The sequence below is a fragment of the Camelus ferus genome, chromosome 2, assembly GCF_009834535.1.
Source record: "Camelus ferus isolate YT-003-E chromosome 2, BCGSAC_Cfer_1.0, whole genome shotgun sequence".
Taxonomy (NCBI): Eukaryota; Metazoa; Chordata; class Mammalia; order Artiodactyla; family Camelidae; genus Camelus; species Camelus ferus.
The window spans coordinates 117,655,760-117,678,125 of NC_045697.1; the positions used below are offsets into that span (position 1 = coordinate 117,655,760).

Below are 22,366 nucleotides of genomic sequence, written 5' to 3' on the forward strand. Positions count from 1 at the left end.
CGTGACAACCCCACCGCGACACTATTGAAAGTAACTGGGTAGGTTTCGGAAGAAACAAAAACTCTGCTTTTACAACACAGTTGTAAACCTCAGTTGACTAGAAGCAGCTGCAGTCATTTCTTTTTCTTTTTTATTCTATAAAGTAAAACATGTTATTCTGATCTATATCAATACCTGTCCTTTAATGTCTATTAATACCAGCAGCAAAGCTTACAGTTTTCCAGAGATATTCTCATATAGTTTTTCCTAACTCATCAAGAGAAAGAAAGGAAGAAAGAAAGAAATGCAGGGAGGAAGGAAGGATGGAAGGAAGGAACTATACAGTCCTCCTATGACTTACTGTAAGTACAGTTTTGGTTCTTCTAAGGTGTCATAAGTGGTAATAGCTTGTTGAAAATATAGTCACTTTTATTCACAAAGTGTTTTAAAAACCATGTGGCCATCTTTTTTCAGCTAGAGAGTACAAGGAATTTTTTAATCAATGTGCAAAGCTAACAGAAAGTAAAAAAAGAATCTAAATGCATATTTCTCTATCCTCAAATGAGTATCTGGCCATTCTCCTACAAAGTACAACTTTGCTGTCCGTGAATGAAAGCCAGAGCCTAAATTTTAAATTATTAAGGTTAAGAATACAAAGTACTTAGAAAACTCATCACATAGGTTAGCCTATTAATTCACAATACACCTTTTGTTTAAAATGAGAACTGCATAAAACTATTAGATAATATTTTGCTTATCTTTCAACATTTTTGGCATTAAGTTGCTAAGTACATTACAGGACAGTTATATGTCAATTTAAAATATTACTATTTTGAATATTACAAATAAATGATTTTATATAGATAAAATCAGTTTTCAAACTGCAAAGAATGAAGATATCCAGGGGGTGGAGAAAACAAACCTTTGAAATTTGGTCTTATTCGGGGATCATAACTGACCAATAGCCTATTCAAGATATTGCTGGTGGAGTTGGCAGGCACTCGGGCTAGGTCCTCTGCTGACTGCTGGCTGTAAGAGAAAAAACAAAACAAAAGAAAACCCTGGTAAGAATCCAGAAATAGAGAGGAACAGGAATGGGGAATTTTCACTGGAGAAAAGACCTCACTTTTTGAGACAAATCCACAATTACAGCATGGTTTTCCCAATCAGAAGTAGTAAACATTGTCAGAAGCACAAAGATACTTATCAAAAATAAATAAATAAATAAAAACAAACCAAAAAAGGATTTGGGGACTTAATTTTACCAAATGCATAAAACACTGCTCTAAACAGTCCATGCTACTTTCTTGTAAATCCAATTAAGCAGACATCTTACTTGTCCTGAAGCAACAAGCAATCAAAACCTACATAAACACAAAGGCAGGGCAGACAATAAAAGAAAAAAAAGAGCAAAAAGTAATTTTTGAACAATATATAATATTAACTTGCCTAAGCAAAGGAGTGTGTAAATACTGCAGGATGGTATGACCACAGAGACAGCCCAAGAATTCATAAAACAGTCATGCTGACACTTACAAAATGATACTGAGCAAGAAACGCACCATGAATGGTCTCCTCATAGAGTCAAATATGTTGGTGGCGGGAGCAGGTTTTGGTAAAAGAAGTTTCTCAGTTAACAGGCCAATTACACGGGGAAAACACAGAGCTGTAAGATACAACTACCTTTCCTTTGAATAAACATATTCGCTGTCAACTGTCAAAAAGAGAAAGACTGCCAAATTTTTTCTATTTTAATTAACTTAGAACAGTGAATCTTGACCAAATTGGTAGTTGCTTGAAAGCACTTTAAAAAAACAAAAAACAAAACAAACAACAATGACAGAAAAAAAAAAACCACTTCCTTGGAAGCCAGTGGAAACTGTTCTGTTGTTCACCATTTGTCTGGGTTGGTTTTTCCACCATAAAGTCTTACCATACGATCATTCTCCCTATACAAAAATAGATCCATGACAATCACAAGGAAGGTTAAAGCTATACTTGGAGCATCAAGCACTGTCTATTCTCTACTGATAAGGTAAATGCCTCAATTTCATAAGTGACATTAACTTACATGAAGCAAACAATGTAATGTGATCAGCTTTGCTCTGAAATCCCAGCTCTGACCCCTCAGGCAATTCTGTTCTGTGTTAATTACCATACAATGTGCTGATAAGCTAAAACCTCTACAGGTGAAACATGACAGATAGTAAGTGTATGAAAAAAATCTAAAAATACTATGAATTAATACATACAACCTTTTCAAGTAGCTATCAGACAGAATCCAAAACACTGGAGGGAAAAAATGAAAACCAATTAGTTAAACCTCCCAAAGGTGCAGGAGAGTCAGTAGATTTAAGTAATTTCCACCGCCTTATCAGCTCCCACATCTCAGCTTCAGGGCTTGGGGACAGGTAATGAGATTTTCCCATTTCACTGCAGGGGAACTTGTAACCTCCTTAGAGCTGACTGTCATCTCAATCGAAAGATAGAAAACTCCAAAGAGAACGCGGCTATGTGAGAAAATTGGATGTGGAAATTAGGGTCCAAACCCATCGACAAGTTTTCTCTTTCAAGGGAGGAAAACAGAACTGACTGATTGCAAAATACACTTGTATTGGATCGATTAAGAGGTGCTATTATTTTGTCTCCATCTAAAGTCCTTCAGAAGTACATTTCTTCTAAGCGAAGTGGCCAGGCAACATAAAGAACATTAATACTTTCTGTAATAGGGAACTTTCCTGCTTGATTTTTTCCCTTCTGGCTGTGAAGGGAGACAAAAAAATGCCACCCCACAATATATGCCTTTTGGGCATGAGGGTTGTTTTGAGCTCAAGGTACTTGAAAAACAGCAAATTCAGAAGAGGCTTTTTCTAAACTCATTTTCTCTGCCTAAAGACAGGTCCTCCGAAAGGATTTCTAGTGTCTCAAATCCCCTCCCGGGAAGTTCCATCAGCTACGGAAGATCATCACTGTCACCACAGGAGAGGACAACATTGACACCACACCCAGACACACCGATCACAGACTGTCACCCCTCCTCCACCTAGTCTTCCCAGGGCCATTCATCTTTCCGACAAGCCATCCACTCTGCCTTAGGAGACCCATCTCCCTCCTAGTAGGATGGTGTACAAACTCTCAAGTCTCACCACTCTTTCTGGTACTCCCTTTTTTTTTTTTGCTATGATGCCTGCCCACGTGTACATAAACATTAAAAATTAATAACTGTGTGCACCTTGTATCCTGTCAGTATGACTGTTGTCAGAATATTCCATAGACCCAGGTACCAAGGACAGGGGGGAAAACCCTCCCCTCCCCTACTGTGTAAGCTGTGCCAATCACTCATTTTCTAGCCCTTTTAACTCACTTCCAAATTTTCTCTTCCTCCAGAATCAGTCCCTCTTCCTGGAAGACTGCAGCTCCTACTCTCCATCATCCTGAGCTCAACCCAAGGTCTCTTTGAAGACTGCCCTTCTAAAATCTTGCCTCAATCATCCTGGCTTACTCTGATAAACACAGACTCTTACATATACTGTTTGGCAATTATTTTGTAGCTTCTTTTCATATCTGCATGTGTATTACCACACAGACTAGACCAAATGTACAGTTGTGAGTCCTGGGGAAATCATGGCTTCTGAATTTCTTGTCTAGCGTTAAATACTCATGTGTATTACCAACTAGACCAAATACACAGTGACTGTTGATGGAATCATGGCTTCCACAGTTCTGTAATTCTCTACACTTGTAAAGTATTGAATCCACATTGCCCCTGCCCTTTCCACGTGCAGCCCTCTGAGCTGGACACAGCCTCAGGTGTGATAGTGGTGGCAGCTCCACTCAACACTTCCAAGGAAGAGGAGCATTTCTTCCTGAGATGTGCTTTTAGGAGAAAAAATGTTTTTCCCCTCAGAAGCTTTCCAGCATTGGCCATTGCCAAACCAATCCCTAGCAAGGAGGGAGAACCAATGGTGACTGGCTCAGATAAGTCTTCTGGTAGGAGAAAAAATGTTTTTCCCCTCAGAAGCTTTCCAGCATTGGCCATTATTGCCAAACCAATCCCTAGCAAGGAGGGAGAACCAATGGTGACTGGCTCAGATAAGTCTTCTGGTAGAGAACAGATACTGGACATCAATCACTTTGTCCATTACGTAATTTCACTCGTCATCACAAACACTCACTTGGCTAAACAGGAGAGAGGTTAATCACGTGGAGAGCCGTTTTTCAGTGGAGAGAGAGAAAAACCAGGCTGGGAGAAAAGTGAGCAGGAGGTGAGTAAGTGGAGAAACCCAGGACGTGGTAGATGGAAACTGAGACACAGCAAGGTTAACAGATTATTCTAAGGTGGTAGAATCAGGAATGAAACCTGGGAATCCCAGTTCCTCGTTATCATTTCATAACAAGCCTGCCATGCTGGAGGTGAAAAATTATCTATCTCCTTATTACCACCAACTGTACATTGTATTAGGTGATGGATGGACAGACAGACAAGACATTACATTAGTCTTATAAATTTTTAAAATCATTAGTCCTGGAAAATCTTGGATTGCTCATTCTGTAACTTATCAGCATCACTCTTCCCTCTAGCCATCTCCAAATGCTTGGATTTCTCTCCACAGTCAAGTTTGATTTTTTATTTTTTTTTTATTTTGGGTGCGGGGAGGTCATTAGGTTTGTTTGTTTGTTTGTTTGTTTGTTTGTTTGTTTAATGCAGGCACTGGGGATTGAACGCAGGACCTCAAGCATGCTAACCATGTGTTCCACCACTGAGCTCTACCCTCTCTCCGAATTTTAAAAATCTATTTGTTACTAACAGCAAAACCTCAGTGTTGGCTGACAAAAATCTCTTGAAATTAAAAAAAAAGGAACATGTCAAACACGCAATAGCCCTTTTTCTTTGTGTAAATACACACTTTCATGCCTCTCTCTGCTGCAGGCAACCCAATGAGAACATTTAATCACACTACACCTTTCTTTCTATTACAAATTTAAAGATATTTTGAAATTTAAGTGAAAGCTCATGTAGTTTACATTCATATGCATGAATTCAGGGATTTTTTTTTTCCTACCTAAAAAAGATACATAAGTCATTTTTTTAGATTGATCAATCCTAAACTAACAAGACAGTCGTCTCTACACATTAAAGTATATTTTAAAAGCCTAGTAGTTGAGTCACTTGTTTCAAAAGAGCTGAAACAATTTGCATTTGGCATATTTTCCTGTGTCTGCACTCTACTATATATAACCTTACAATTTGGAAAGTAGCTAGTATTACTTATACAAAATAAGCAGGAATAAGAAGAGTTAAATGATTTTAATTAGGTCACATGCTTAATGCTCATCTCATTATTAGAGATTTCATATTCTGAATCTCAGTCCAGTGTTTCATCCATCTGACTGGGCCATTCTGTTACATTTCAAGAAATCTATCAACAATTCCGGTATTACTACAAAACAGGATTTATTTCATGGAAATATGATATTAATTTAAGAAAATAACTTACTCTACTCAGGCAAAGTGATCAAATGACTAGGGAAAATAATGTTTCATATCAAAAGACTTTTTACAACCAGTCCTCTGTTGTTCACTAGCCTGAACTTGGACTGATGTCATTACTAATATGCAAAGTTATGCACGGAATGGACCGGGCTGTACAACTGTGTGATGTAATGTTTTCCAGCACTAAAGGAAAAATCCAGAAATTTCTTTCCAAAGAAGGAAGCTCAGTTTTCCATTAACTGCAGAACGTTCTTACTTTCACATGACCCTCTGGTGACCACACAGCACAGTTCCATTTCAAAGCTGCTGTGCATAAAATGTGCAGGTTGTATTATCTCTCCTCTTTACTCTAGGGCAGTGATTCTTCACCTCTGTTTTAGCACTACAGACACCACTGAGAATATGATGAAAGCTGTGTCCTTCCCTTAAAAAATGCACACAAAGTTTGCAATGCTGACGGTTCCTGAACTGTGGTTCCCTCTTTCATGGAAATAAATGCTGTCATCCTCATCTAAAGTGAGATAAGAGAAGATTTTTTTTCTTTAAAGCTGATGGAACTATGTCAAAGGGACGCAGGAGCCAACTGAAAGAGGTCCCTGTGGCCAAATCTAGAATGATTTGAGCAATAAAATAAAGTCGTACTGGGTTATAATCTAAAGTATAAAATAAAAATCTATGAGTCAATAAAGATGTAAATAAAACGAACGGACTGAATAAATAAATGCTAGAGGACAGACAAACCTCCCAAGCAGAAGTCCAAAAATCAGCACAGACCCTCGGGTCTCACTCCCCCTCCTTCGTATGAGCCGTGGGAGGTGACTTCCTTCCAAAGAGCACCATTTGGAAAGGGGAAAGCAGTGGCCTTGCCACTGGAGAAACCTGACAACCACCACCTGAGCCAGGTGGGTGAGGTTAAACTCTTAACCTTGGCCTCTTAACCAGGTGATGCCATGTGGAGTCTGTGTACTTCTAATACACTGTGATGAGAATGTCGGCTTTAAGCCTGTGTTTTTCCTCCCCTAAACTCAAAACTGCAATCTAATCATGACTAAACATCAGACAAATCGCAATGGAGATTAACATATACACACTACTACACACAAAATAAATAAAAACAAGGACCTACTTATAGCACAGGGAACTATACTCAGTATCTTGTAATAACCTATAATAGGAAATAATCTGAAAAAAAAAATGTATGTAGATGTATGACTGAATCGCTTTGCTGTACACCTGAAACTAACATTGTAAATCAACTATGCTTCAATAAAAATAAAATGAAAAAATAAAATCAAATCAAAGACATAAAACAATCCCAGTGGAGTGACATTCTTCAAAATACCTGACCAGAACTCCTTAAAACTGGCAGTCATGAAAAGCAAAGGAAGTCTGAGAAGCTGTCACAGCCAAGAGGAGCCTAAGGAAACGTGAGGACTAGATGGAGCGTGCGTCCTGAACGGGGCTCTGGAACAGAAAAGGACATTAGGTAAAAACTAAGGAAGCTAAATAAAGTACAGATTCTAGTTAATAACAATCTATCAATACTGGTTCTCTAGTAGAAATGCACCACACTAGTGAAAGATGTTAATAACAGGGGAAACCAGATGCAGCATACTGACAGCTCTATATTAATTTTGACAGTTCTTCTGTAAATCTAAACCTGTTCTAAAATTTTTTAAAAGTTTATTTGAGGGAAATAAAAAGAGGAGAGAGCCAAAAACTATAACAGACACCTCACCAAAGAAGATATATGGTTGGCAAATAAACATATGAAAAGATGTTCCATATCATATGTCACCAAGGGAATGCAACTTTAAAAAAAAAATTGGACACCACTGCACACCTATTAGAATGACCGAACTCCAGAAGACTGACATCCCAAATGCTGGGGAGGTTGTGAAGAAAGAGGAACCCGTATTCACTGCTGGTGAGAAAGGAAAATGGTATAGCCACTTTAGAAGACAGTTTGGTGGCTTCTTATGAAATGAAACGTACTCGCACTACATGCTCCAGCAATCACACTCCTTGGTAGCTCCCCAAAGAGGCTGAAGACGTATGTCCACACAAAAACCTGTTCATGAATGTTTACGGCAGCTTTACGCATAATTGCCAAAACTTGGAAGCAACCAAGATGTCCTTCAGTGAGCGAATGGGTCAGTAAAGCGTGGTCCATGCAGACAATGGAACATTATGCAGCACTAAAACAAAATGAGCTATCAAGGCAGGAGAAGACATGGAGGAAACAGAAATGCGTATTTCTAAGTGAAAGAAGCCAATCTGTTCTAAGAGAAGTAAGCCAGAAGGAGAAAGAAAAATACTATATGAGATCGCTCATATGTGGAATCTTAAAAAAAAAAACAAAAACAAAATATAAATACAAAACAGAAACAGACTCATAGACATAGAACACAAACTTGTGGTTGCCAAGGGGGCGCGGGGTGGGAAGGGACAGACTGGGATTTCAAAATGTAGAATAGATCAACAAGATTATACTGTATAGCACAGGGAAATATATACAAGATCTTGTGGTGGCTCACGGCAAAAGAGAATGTGACAATGAATTTATGTGTGTTCATGTGTAACTGAAAAATTGTGCTCTACACTGGAATTTGACACAACATTGTAAAATGACTATAACTCAATAAGATAAAGTTTAAAAAGAAAGAAAGAAGACAATCTGAAAAGGGTGCACAGTATAGTACAGTGACATTCTGGAAAAGGTGAAAACACAGAGACCATAAAAAAGACCAGCAGCTGCCGGGTTGGAAGTTGTATAGTCAGAGCACAGAGGACTTTTAGGGCAGTGAAAATACTCTCTATGACATCATAATGATGGATTCATGTCTTTACACAATTGTCCAAACCCACAGAACATCCAACACCAAGAGTGAACCCTCATACAAGCTATGAACTTTGAGTGATTACAACGTGGGTTCACTGACTGTAACAAATGTACCATTTGGTGGGGGAGCTGATAATGAGGAGGTAAGCTGTTAAAGGGGCAAAGGGAATGGGGAATCTCTGTACCTTCCTCTCAATTCTGCTGTGAATCTAAAAGTGCTCTAATAAACAAACAAACAAACATACAAACAAATAAATAAATAGAATAGGCAAGAAGCTAAAAGATTCAGGAGAGGCAATCACACTTTCTTGTTCCAAAATCCACAGCCTTAACCAGAGGCGAAGTCTGTACACAATCACGTGGAACTGCCATTCTGAACACACGCGAAGGCTGGAGCTTGTGACAATCCGCTGCTCCAAGTCTGCACACACCCACGTCCTCACAGGTGAGTCTTCCACTTGCACCCACGTGGAGGAGGATTTTAACGGTTAGACAAATCACTTGTCAGAAAGGAAAGCTTCCGGTGACAAAAGGATGTGGCACAGAAACGTGAGGAACCCCAACATTTAACGAGCAGCTGGAGGAAGATCAGCCAATAGTTAAGACAAAGAATAAACTGCCCAGGAAGGAGGAGGGAATCCGGAAGTGTGTGACGTCAACAAGAACTCCGGGGAAACGAACACTTGATGGAAGGGCTGTTCACAGGACCAAATGCTGCTGAGGGGCGGGTAAGATGAGGACTGAAAACCCCCCGCAGGGCGCCGCCAAGGGAGAGCTGTTTTTCAGCTGAGACGGGGCAGAAGCCAGGTTGGAGTGGACTGGATGGTGAGCAGTAGGGAGGGAGATGGAAGGAAACGCGTGATCGGGAGTGACATCTGCCGGATGGAACAGGGAATTCCAGACCCTCCCTCCTCCCTGGACACACCGACCCAGTAGCAAGGCACGGATCCACCCTTTTTGTGAGACATCCAGAAACTCGCTGAGAGGCGTCCACACTGAACCAGTGGCAATGAAACCAGTGGGAGAAGCAGAGACACCATCTGGCCACAAACCTCATCCCCCAGCACAATATGTACCAGAGAGAGAGCAGGGAAAGAGTCCTACCAACCTCCCAGCTCCTCCAGGGGCCACGCCAGGGACCAGCTTCTAGCTCACCTGTCCTAGGACAGTGACGGGGCTGCAGATGCCCATGCCCTGGGGACGCCCGAGAACAAATCTATGGCCAGACCAAGGGGCACTGGCCAAGGCTACTCCCGCCCCCTTAGTGCACAGCTTTGAGCTGTCAGCCCCAGCCCCTTCCTGTCCCTGCACTCCCAGGGTCACTGCAGCCTTCTTCACAGTCACCGCCATGTACAAACAACCCAATGTCCACTGACAGATGGATGGATTCCAAAAGAGGCGGTCTATACCTACACTGGAATACTACTCAGCCCTGCAAAAGGAAATCCTGCAACACACGGCCACGTGGATAGACCTGAAGGGCATTACAACACTGAGTGATACAATCCAGGGACAGAAGCACCGATACTGCATGATTCCACGTGTATGAGGAATCTGAAATAGCCACACCTGGAGAAGCAAAGGGAACAATGGTGGTTGGCTGGAGTGAGGGGGATATCAGAGTTGTACATCAAAAGATATAAAGTGTCAGTTATGCAAGATGAGTAAATTCTAGAGATCTGCTATGCAACATGGTCCCTGGAGTCAACAACACTGGGTTGTGAACAAAAATCTGTGAAAGGGAGTAGATCTCTTGTTCACTGTTCTTGCCACAATGAAAATCTTTCTCATTAAAAGAAACCACACAATTTCCAGCGACAACCCTCCAAAAAGGAAAATCTGAACTGTATGTACACATACAACATGTTTTAACTGAGTTATTGCTCAATTTAGTGTAAAGGAAAAAACCAGCCAAAATTATTAGTTTTTTTTTTTAACCAAAGCAGCTGATTATTTGAGCTATTTACATAGCTAATATTTGAAGACAAAATTTAATTTCCTGGCTTTCTTCTAATGAAAATCTAGCAAATGAAGAGATAAAAAGTAAACACGAGCTGGACAAAACGTCATTGGATCGTGTTCCTAAATACTTCTACTTCGAAAATTAATAAAATAAATCTACTTTTGTTACCACCTGCCCCCCAAGAGAAGAGTTTGATTATATCAACGCCAGAAAAGCAGAAGTGATTAGAAACAGGTGTGGGTCGCAGCGACACGTTGCCATTTTCCTTTACATTTGTCTGTGATGTAAAACCTAAGGAGGTGAAAGATTCAGTTGAGTGGAAAAATGTGAAATAATCGCAATTTCAGATTCCCCCCCCAAAACAGGAATCGATGGAATCTAAATCAAGGGTGAAAGAAAACTGAATCAGACAGATTTCAGGTCTTCCTTAAAAGATCCAAGCCAACAACCCAGGACAACTTTCTTGTTTACCTGCCAAGAATTAAGTTATCACATGAGCAGCTTAAAGATTAAAAAATGAAATATACTGAATTGTATTTTCAAACAATTCAGAACCTTAAAGGTAACCAAAAATACATCAATATCACTGATCTTGAAATCGATGTTTTAAAGGTATTATGATACAGTACCCAGCACTGTTGCCAAATGATTCATTAATCATGATTAATATCAATCATGATATTATTTAATATTTGTTAACACTTTTTTGGGAGGGCAATGTTCTTTGAATGTAAATTTTTGAGAGCTGAAACTATTTCTCCCTGGCATGGGTTCCATATTTAAATAGAATTGCAATTCTGAATATACTGCACAGAGAGTATTCAACAAGTGTTTAGTGAGAAGCAGGGCCAGGCATTTCCCGAAAACTTGGAAAAGTACACGCAAAACAACGTGCAAAAAAACACTGCCCTTGGGGAGCTCAACCCCTACTCATGGCCTGGTCACCACCAGACAGGCGTCCCAAAGCCTCCAGGTCCCATTCCTCAAAGAGCACTGCTCAGGGTTGACGTCTGCATTTGACGCAGTTTCAAATACCCATGAACCCAGGTCCAGCCACATTTACACCAAGATGCTTATTCCAACGCTATGATAAATTTCTTCATTCCCCATTTATTGGCTTTGCCAATTTTCCCATATATGGTTTGTTGCTTACTTTTTTATTTAATGTTTGACTGAGAATCGGAAACATGCCTGAGTCCGTATCGTGTCAGTGAACAGCCCCGCATTTCGTGTGTATCTGTGTGAAGATGGAAGTGCTGATTCTAATCTTTGTACGGAAATGAAAAGAACCCAGAGTGGCCAAGGCGATGAGGAAGGAGAACAAAGCAGAGGCTGTGCAGGCGTCCCGCTACCGGGATGCACAAGGCTAGGAGCACCAGACCAGCAGGACAGGAAAGAGCAGCAGTAACTGAGGCACAGAAACATCCCAGTGCAGTTTAGCAGAGCAGGGTCAGCCTTTTCCATAAACGTGCTGCTCTCATTGGATGTGCCTATTTTAAAAACGCATCTTGACCCCACCCACTGCCATACACAAAATTAAATCGAAGTGGATTATAGAACTAAATGTGAAACATAAAAGCTTCAAGAAAAATCACCAAAATAGACTACTTCAAGACCTTGCAGCAGAGAAAGATTTCTTAAATCAAACACAAAAGCACTAATAAAACTGAATGAACCAGACGTCATTAGAAATAAGCACTTTAGTTCATCAAAAGACACTGTTAAGAAAGTGAAAATGTGTAACAAAGATTGAAGAGATTTGTAGCACAGGCCATGGTCATATTTGTATCCATGAGTCAACCAACCTCCAGCGGAAAATACTTGAAGAGAAAAAATTCCAGAAAGTTCCAAAAGGCAAAACTTGAATTTGCAGTGGGCTGGCAACTATTTACATGCTATTTAAATTGTATTAGTTATTATTAGTAATTTAGAGATGGTTCTTTTTTAGTATTATTACATTTTTTTAATTAAAGTATAGTTGATTTACAATGTTGTTAGTTTCCGGAGCACAGCAAAGTGATTCAGTTGTACATACATATATATATAAAAATCTATTCTTTTTCATATTCTTTTCCATTATAACTTATTATAAGATATTGAATATAGTTCCCTGTGCTGTACAGTAGGCCTTGTATTTTTATATACACTTTTTCTATATGGTTTATAATTTTGAAATGATCACCATAGCATTTGAGCCTTCCTAAACCACATATTAAAGGCAAGATCTCCTTCTCATCTAATAGAATGAGGCACATAGCCCTCGACACGAGAGGCCCCAGGAGTGAGCAGGCATACTGAATCCGGGGCCAGGCCACCTGGGGCTGAATCCTGGTTGGGCACTGATCAGCAGTGCGGCCTGGACACCTCTCCCCTGTGCCTCTTTTTGTCAAAAGGTAGCTCTTTTGTCAACAGGGCTAATAATCCTGGGAAACCACACTTTCATCAAGCCCTGCTTTCAGAATTAAATTAGGTAATTTACGCAGAGAGCTCGGAACAGCACCTCCTACTTCTTATCACACACAGATCAACGCACAGTAACCCAGCTTATGTCAAGGGCGGAGGAAGAGAAGTCATCTCCAAACGTAGTAAGACAGCTCCTCATAAAAAAAAAGTGATTCCAAGCCACGTGAGAGTTACCAATATGCAGTTTGAGACACAAATATATAGAATATCCTGGTTTCTTACATGTAGACCTACCGGAAATTCATGCACCTTCTTTTCCAAATCCACCCTCTCATCCTACCGCTCCCTTGAAATTGATAGTCCTGAGCTGGGAAAAGGGTCTGTTTTCCTCGCTACTACAAACCCAAACTCAAAAACAAGATCTTAAGTAAAGAGAAGCCAGAGCAGAATTTGGAAACTGAAACAAGTAATTTAAACTTCAAAGCCCTTTAGGGTAAATCACTCCAAAGAACCATACAGTCTGTGGATAAAGAGGCTTTGGGAACTGTCGGGAACCCTAATGAACTGAGCGACACTCTGCAAGCGCACTGCCACCAAAGAGCCTGCTTCTGCTCCAAGCACTCAGCGGATTCTGCCTGCAGCGTGCCTTAGGTGTACAGTTATCTATAATGAGACACAAGAAGGTCATTTCTTTCGGACCGCATCTTCATTCAAGCATCCGTCGCCGTATGTCTGAAGAACGATGCGTCTCCTAGATGCGAACGCAGCACGAGGTCAGAGGAAACGAACAGGAGTATGGTTCTCGGGGTGACCCGCCTCCCTGCTCCGGGACGCGTGGCCTCTGGACCGGGAAAGATCCGCCTCTTTTTGTCCCAATCAATCATTAGCTGGAAACCAGCGTAAATTCTGATTGGCCGAGCTGGAACCCAGGGACACAGGAACCCTGCTCCCCACACCGATTCCCCCCCCCCCCCCGCCAATCCCGTGCCCATCCACCTGCTCCAAGAACCGGCGAGGGCTTCACTGCCCGGGGATTGGTTCCAGCAGATCCCACCACTTGTGCAGCCCCTCGGGAGGAACAAGGCCCCCTGCACTTTCGACCCCACTGAAGTAGGCACTCCCTTCCTGAAGATGCCAGAGCCTCAGAAATAATCAAAGCTGAGCCCCCTTCCCCTCCCCCAGCCGGGCCTTCCTCGGGCAGGGCTGCGCAGGGGGGCGGGGCACAGCGACTCTCACAGCATCTTCGTGGGTTTCTCCAAATCCCCTGCTCCGGAAGCTCTCATTTCAGTCACCATCACCTTGGAACGGCCGTGGCTTCCCCCAGCTGACAACTCCCATGCCAACCCCCAGCCCCAGGCATCATCCTTCCGCTCAGGCTGTGGGGTCCTGCCCCTCCCAGGCCTTTGGGGAAACTTCACGCAGCACCTCCTCTGTCTCCCGTGACCCACATCTGCGTCTCAGGCAAGACTCAAGTTCTCTTTCCGGGACCTAGGTCCCAGCGACCATGAGCCCCTGGGACAGGGGACACATGTTACACTGCCCCTCCCCACCTGGGGGGGAGTATGAATAAACTCCCTCACCTCCTGTCTCACCACCTTCGCCCTAGGAGGCCACCGGGCCGTGGGGCCCTGGGGGTGACAAGGCCATGACCCGCTTCAGAGGTCCGGACCCAGCTCTGGTCCATGTGGATGTGTGTTCCTGGCCTTCGGGACCTCTGCCAAAACAGGCAGAAAGAATCCTACCTCAAATTCCTGATAGACTAAGCTAACTTTTAACTGCCTCAGTGGTCATTTCTAACAGAAAACGTATGTAAATTATAGAATTACTTACATAGTAATTATGTAAGTCAACATTAATATTTACTCAAAGTTAAATATAAAGAATAAAAATAGTCCTTAATACCAAATAATCAATTATCATTTCTATATTTTGGATTCTGGCAGGATATAATTTGAGGATAAAAGGCTTTCAAATACACAAGGTTGACCTTGAACTCGTATAAGCAGATATTATTAATATATGAATAAGCTAGGCAGATTTTTTCAAGCAGAAATTGAAGAATTTTCACATGAGCTAAGATTCAATCCTTATGAACATTATCAGAATATTAATAACTTGGATTTTTAATTAAATACAAATTCTTTGTCATAATTAACAACTGAAGCAGCAATTGATCGTTTCTACATAAAGAACTAAAAAAAAAAATTATTCCCAAAACTGTTTGAAAAACTATTCCCCAAACTGTTCTTATTTCTGATACGAAGCGTTTAGAATAACATGTGAAAGACAGTAGCGGTTCATGCCTTACAAATTCTATTCCTTCCCCTGCAAGGTGGCTGCAAACATTTTATCTGCTATCCACAGGGAAGTCTGAATCTTAATATTCCTGTCCAAGTAGGTTTTCCTGTAAAATGTCACACACTTTTGAAAGGTAATTTGTGCAATACTGCTTAGAAATAGGCCCCCCAAAGCAGACAAGGATCTGGAAAGACAACCTCTGAAGGTCTGTGAATGAATCCTCTGGAACCCAGGGAGACAGAATGATGAACCAGACCCAGTTACCTCCTGTGCGGTGCAGGGGCACCGGTCCTTTACAAGCTACACACGTTTACAGGTCCTGTGCCTGATACGGTGGACCGTGAGAGAAACGCAGCTGACGGTGCGTTACCAGAAGATGTTGATTCTCACGCCTTTGGAAGATATTTTGCTTTGAATCTGTGTCCCAGGACAGAATAAACGGCAAGGTTAGTGATGCACATCTTAGATGCTCAATAAACAGTGACTGAATGAAGTAAATGATTCATTTAAAAAAAAATTAAGTAAGAAACAGTAAGTCAGTTAAGAATCATAAAGAGATCATTTTCTACTTGCTCCAAGTTAGAAACCTCCCTAAGGCTAGTGAAATCCGGCACATTTATAATCTATTATAATATTATACTTATAATGTTATAAATGCACTGAAAATATGAACTGTACCTTCTATTTAGATCTAACTAAAGGACTACTCCCATTCCATTGACACTTCAGAGCTGAACTTATCTACCTAATTTTGATGCAGTCATTCTGGGAATAACTAACAAGAGTTTGCCTTTATCATGAATATTTTAATTGCAGCTTCAAGTGTCAACGTTGCCTTTTTCACATGACTCGCACTCCAGCCAACTGTGTCTGCCTCAGTCCTACCAAAGCTCTAGTTCCCCCACCTAAGTGACACAGTATTATTTTAGTCTCAAAACTTTTGAATCCTCTGAATCAGAAAAGCACATCCAAACTTACAAAGATGAATGTCATTTTTGGTAACTACAAATAGTGAGTATGTCTGTACGTGTACTGTGGGGAACAGGTGTCCACGCACCTGCTGAGCACACACCTAGTACCAGAGCGCGGGGTCACGGAGTATATGAATTTTCAGTTTCAGTAGATACTACCAACTGGTTTACCAAACGTTGATGCCAATTTGACCTTTCCCCGGCAGTGTAGGAGAACTGTGCTCACGTTCCCATTCACACTTGGTATTTCCCTTCTTTGTTTATTTTAGCCATTCTGGTGGCTGTGTGATAATTTTAATCTGTATTTCCTGGATGAGTAGTGAAGTTGATCATCTCACATATGCCTGTTGGCCTTCTGGCCACCATCATTTGCTCATATTCGACTAGGCTGTCTGCCTTCTTCTTAATGATTTCTATAGTTCTTCATATGTTCTCCAAAAAAGTCTTTGTTAGAGTGTGTGTCTCTGTGTGTGTGTGTGTGTGTGTGTGTGTGTGTGAGTGTGTGTGTGTGTGTGTGTATCTTTGGAAACATGACAAATGTCTACAAACAGTAGAATAGAAAAATAAAGCACAGTGATTTCTCTGATGGAATCTTGTGTAACAGTGACAGTGACTGAACTACTGCTGCTTTTAGCACCAGGGGTGAATCTTATAATGAGCAAAAGAGGCCAGTCATCCACGGATATTTAGTGGATTATTCCATTTACATATGATGCAGAAACAGGCAAACAATATACGGTATGGTAGTCTTTGAGAAGGCAGCGAGCAATTGGAAGATGACATTAAGTGGCTTCTCAGGTTTCAGTAATATTCTGTTTCCAGATCTGGGTGCTCGTCACACGGTACCAATGAACACTTAAGTTGTAGACTTAACATTAGTGCCCTTTTCTGTGTGCAAAGTGTACTTCAAAAATGTTTAAAAACAATACACACACAAAAAACTTTGTGTTTAATTATGTGTGAACACACTTACATAGACAGACACAAATGTTTGCACACATACATAGGTGAAGAGAGATTGCACAAAGCAACCAAAAGACACTAGAATTATCAATTCGTTAAATCTAAGTCTATTTCATACTTTATAAGAAAGAATAAATGCAGGTACCCAAATTTGTTACTGTCTTTAAAAGATAATTCACTTCTCTATCTCTGAACAACTGGTCTATTGCTTTTTATCTCTTAAAAGCAGAGCCAGAAAACCATGTGTTTTATACTTCATTTCCTTTGCAGAGAGGCCTTCGTAGATCTCACTGTCTGAGTACGTGCAGCAGGAAGAAGCAATAAATCACACACTGCCTCCTGACAACTCCTTCAGAATGAGTTCTTATTTATAAAACTCCATTGGTAACTAACATCCAAATCGAATACCATTAATCAAAGTAATGGCTAGTTTTTATGGGGTGGGACCCACACCTAGGAACAAGAAGATTCTTTGTCTGTGTGCTCAGAAAGTCATATTCTGTTATTTAGAAAGAACTTTGATGAGTTTTAAGTCTCTGTAAAACCCTACAAGTAAACCTGAAGGGTTGCTTCAAACTGATAAAGATATGCCAAGATAAAGAAGGATGTGTTCTTACTGGTGAGGAATATAAAATATAAACGTGGTGGCAGGAAAGTTCATGAAAAGACTTGGACCTGGAATCAGACAGCCCGAGTTGCCCTCCAGCTCCCAGCCAGCAGTGCGCCCTTGGACAAGCTGAAGCAACGGGGCCAGGACGGAGGTCAGGGGTCTGGGGGAGTCACAGCCATGACCAACTCAAGGTGCAGTGGCTAGACTCTAACGGGCACCTCAACAGTTGAGATGGGGAGAAGCGGCCACATGCAAGAGTCAATTCTGAGCAGCCGAATGAGTGGCCGAGGAGACGGTCCAGGTGAGCATACCCGAGAGAAGGAAGATGCGTCAGCACTTCCTCACGGAAGGCGGGTGCGGAGCTGGAAGGCAGATCTGGTGTGATGTATTAGCTCTGAGGTCCAGCAGGAAGTGGAAAATAACCACCTAGAGCTCACAAGCGTAGTTACCCCTAGAGATAAGATGTGTGCGTAACCCCAGATACAAGGAGAAATCACTCGGGGGAATTGGTAAGTAAGAAGCTAGAAGGACCAAGCAGGAACATCCGGCGACACCTAGGATATGAATATCTGAGAAAGGCCACAATTTCAGGACAGACAAAAAGGGAACAGCCAGGCAGGGGGCTTGTCTGGAGTAGGCAGAGATGCAGACACAAAGCTGGAGGCGAAAGGGGGCAGGCGGGGCCCAACATCGTCTCAGGACGCAGAAGATCATGACCAGTCCTTGTCAAGTAACATCAGGACTCAAAAGAAATCTAGTGGATTTGCTTAAAAGGACTAAAATAAGTATCTTTAACCAAAAGCAGAATGGTGGCAGGAGTCAGTATTATAGGAGAATGATTAAGCGGTAAGTATTGTGTCACTTGTCACTACAGTGACATATGACTTTGGTAACTCAAATTCAAGTAAAGAAAAGGAAAAAATAATGAAAGAGCCATCGTAGGCTGTTGGTTTAAGTAGGACACTGAACACATGGGAAAGAAAGTTGACGCACTAGGAACATAAAAACGATGGGGTTTTTTTGTTTGTTGTTTGTTTTTTTCAGGTAGGCAACCCTACAGCGTATTTTTAAGCCCTTAGGAAAAAGAGCCAAAGAAGAGAAGATGCTTGAATGCTGGGAGAGCAGAGTGTGGTGATGGAGGAGGGCTCAGAGTGGGTGGGGGACGGGATACAGGACTGAGCAAAGGATGTCCCTCTTTCTCAGAGCCTGATGATGCTGGCAGCTTGGGGAAAGGGGGGGTTCCTGCCCGGTGACTCCTGTTATTTTTTTCTTTTAAGTAAGAGTTCATTATCGATGCTGAGACTGGAAGGACCACGAGCTTCATCAGGGAAGAAGAAAAATGGAGCCACTGAGGACCAAGTAGAGGACTGAGGAACCCCAGCGAAGACCCAGCCAAGACTAGATCAGCACACAAAATAAACCAGTAAAGATTCCGAAAAACATTTGTAGAATTAAACCAAAAAATGTTATAGATGTTCCGGTCCAATAAATATAGACCTTCCAGATGATATGAAAGAGGGCTGCAGTACGACCTCCAGATCATCCTGTCAGCCTGGTCCACGGTGTAACTGACAGCTCAACATTGATCGAAGAATGACGCACGTCCGCTCGGTAAAGGTCGGTAAAGGTGAGCCTCTCCTGCCAGGTTGTTCTCAGGAGCGGGGTCGTAAGCTCCTCTGAATAATCATGAATTCCTACCACTGTTTTGTTACATGAGGACGAATCAAGGTCAGACGTTTCAAGTTCTCCAACGTAGTTTATTAGTGATTTAATCAGTGTTTTGCTGTTATTCCAATCAGAGCTCTCAGAAGTACAATTTCATACTTACATCATTTCTCAGAGGAGCTATTTGTATGCACATACGTCTGAATAATGTGCTGCGTGAATTCAAAGTGCAAATTTCCATTAAATGTCTAGGACCTCATTTATGAAGAGTTCTCTGCTCTCAGGAGCCCAGCAGTGATGTGCCTTTTTTAGGCAGAACCACAAGGCGAGTAGGGGACACTTCTGCAACCATACTCTATTCCTGACTATACTACAGAAATTGTTCACCTCTGAAAGAAAAAAAAGATAGGAAACAGGAATCTGTAAGCCAAATTCCCCAATTTGTGAAAAATCATGCAGCTAAGAACGCGGACGATCATCATTCCACACATTATTCTTTTATTTGGGAGCACAATTACACACTCACATCTTGATAAGTCAAATCTGAAATCAGATTCCTTAGCAATTAAGTTGCTTAAGAAATAGAATTTTGTGCCTTCTTTTTCCATTGGCCTGAATATAAAGGTACCAAAATGATCATAAATAAAATGTGACTGCATCATAATATATACAGCTGGAAGGAAGGAAGGAATGAAATTAGGAGACTACTGAGATTAAACTTTTCCCCATACAAATGAGAAAAATGAGATCCAGATAAATTAAATAACTTTTTGAAAGTTGCAAAGCCCAACAGCCACAGTTCTGAGATACAGCAGTGCTCCTGTATTAGAATAAATACTCCTAACATAAATAAATTCTCCTGTATTACAATGCCTTGTCCATCACGATTAAGCAGACAGACCAAGGGAATTTTAAACAATACCTGTTTAGAGGTGACCTTGTTTAGAAGAGGTTGGAAGTGACCTCTAAACATGGTCCCACAGAGCCACTGACTCATCAAAAGATTAATTCATGATTTTTTTATATAACCAGTCACCTGTTTCATTCCATTTGATTTAGCAACCATAAACAGAGCTCAAATGCAAAGAAGTCTGAAATAGGCAGAATATGAAACTACACATATATGAAAATGTATATATGTGTATCTGAAAGTTTGTGTGTATAAATATCATCTGCCTACTTCAAAATCCTTTGCAGGAGAGCTTCATTTATTCTTACTGAATGAAAGTGTAAATACTATGAAGAAAGCAGAGAGACAGCAAGAGAGATCATCTCATCTCAAGTATTTATAATTTGAGAGTTAACCCAATATATATGTTTCAACTAGAAAATAAAAGACATCATAGAAAGAGTAGTAATAGTAAGTCTAATCAATTGTCAAAATATCCACTATGGACAAAAAGGATCATAAAGGACCAAGAAAAGGGACTATAATTTTAGCTCTAGTCATAGGTTCATGAAATCTCGGGGATGAAAAGAACTTATAAAATCTGCAAGTTCCCAGTGATGCTCGATTTGGGTGATGTCCCTACCCAAGCTGTGCTCATCACTCTGCTGATAAAGAACCTCCCACGGAATTCCATTTTTTTTTCCTTTGGGTGCTGATATCCTAGCCTTCAAAGCTGAAATAGCTTCCTCTATGTTTCTCTCTTGGGTCTTGACTCTGTAACTTGAGGTCTTACAAAAGAAGTCTAGTTCATCTTACAGAAAAACTCAAGAGGTGACTACTCATCTATTCTTAAAAAAAAAAAAAAAAAACCCACAGTACAATCCATTAAGCAACAGACTTTCATGTTCCTGCCAACCCCAATCATGATTCTCTGAACAAACTCCCACGTAATTCCAACTCTCGTAAACAACGGCAACCAGAACTCAACGCGGTGTTCGGGGTATGAGATACCCACTGTGAAATGAACACTATTTCCTCTTTAAACACTGCGTTTCCATCAGCGTCCAAGACCTTGATGTATTAAACAGCCACAGCATGCTATTCATTTGAATTAATCTCATTCTCAATGGAAACTTCTAATCATTTAAGAAGTTCCTCATAAGGCAAGATGAGATGAGCCCTGAGGGACCAGTAAGACCTGCAGAGGTTAGGCAGGAAGCTGTCATTCTAAACATAAACAGGCTTAAATCATAAACAAGGAGAGCTCAGCCTTTCTAAACTAAGACAGCAGTCTTCCGTAAACCTCCGCGGGTACATTAAAGAGCCCCCTGAAAATGAGAGTGAAGAGTCTGCACCAGATCCACTAGGCAATAAAAGGACCTTCCTGGTCTGGAACCTAATTTTAAGAAGATGAAAATGGAAACAATATGGAAGATGGGTAATAATGAGCAGAGAAAAAATAGGGCAAATAATTAGGAAACGATTGTAACAGGTATGTTGAAAATGATGGCAAGTGGCAGAGCAATGAACACGACGGACATAGGAGATCATTTTAAGAGAAAACAGGTTCCATTTACGTTCCACACCCGAGCGTCCAAAATAATGAGGATGCCGATTTCAAAACCTGGGAAATTATTCGGGAAAAGATCATTAATTCAACTGATTGCAAAATAACAGCACGCCAGTTAATTAGAATTGTTCAATAGGTAGCAAGAAATACATAACCTAAACAATGAAAAATCTGACCTGGACCTGTTACGGTAATAATAATACAGGCGATTTTCCGTTGTATGTGTTGTATAGAGTATACATGTCCTTTTCCAGTCAGCCTTTCATCTCTCGGCCAAGGTCTCTGTCTTGAACATTTTCACTAGGAAGTAAAAAACTGGGACTAAACTAAAATCAATCCACTCTACTAATGAACAGTAGGTAAGAAAACCAGAATAGGAAGAAGATGGCTAACGTTACACTTAGACAACACACGATGGCTTTGATCACTGATAGCAACCCTACCATTCTTACTACAAAGAACTGATGTGCACGAGGGCCACCATTAAATGGTACAATCTCTCTCCGAGGGAGTCAAAAAAATTTCTCATACAGACATCAAACACATTTATACACACACAACTTTTTCAGGTTGTGAATAAACTAATATAAAGAAGTCATAGTGTTTCCCGGTATGCACACAGAACCAGAGTCAAAAGTTCTTATATCCTGATTTTAAAGCTAGAATATTAACAATTTGGAGGAAAGATAATTAAGATGATAAAATAAATACACGCAAAC

The 22,366-nt window shown here is 40.9% G+C and overlaps 1 protein-coding gene across 2 annotated transcripts in view; it reads right to left on the reverse strand.

The window, feature by feature from the left end:
• The window catches only part of GLRB (glycine receptor beta), a 71,758-nt gene that overhangs the window by 39,667 nt on the left and 9,725 nt on the right, over positions 1–22,366 (reverse strand). For both annotated transcript variants that reach the window (XM_032466142.1, XM_032466151.1), the window contains exon 3: positions 902–1,008. In XM_032466142.1, coding sequence (XP_032322033.1) covers positions 902–1,008 — 107 coding nt within the window. The remainder of the gene's footprint in view (positions 1–901; positions 1,009–22,366) is intronic.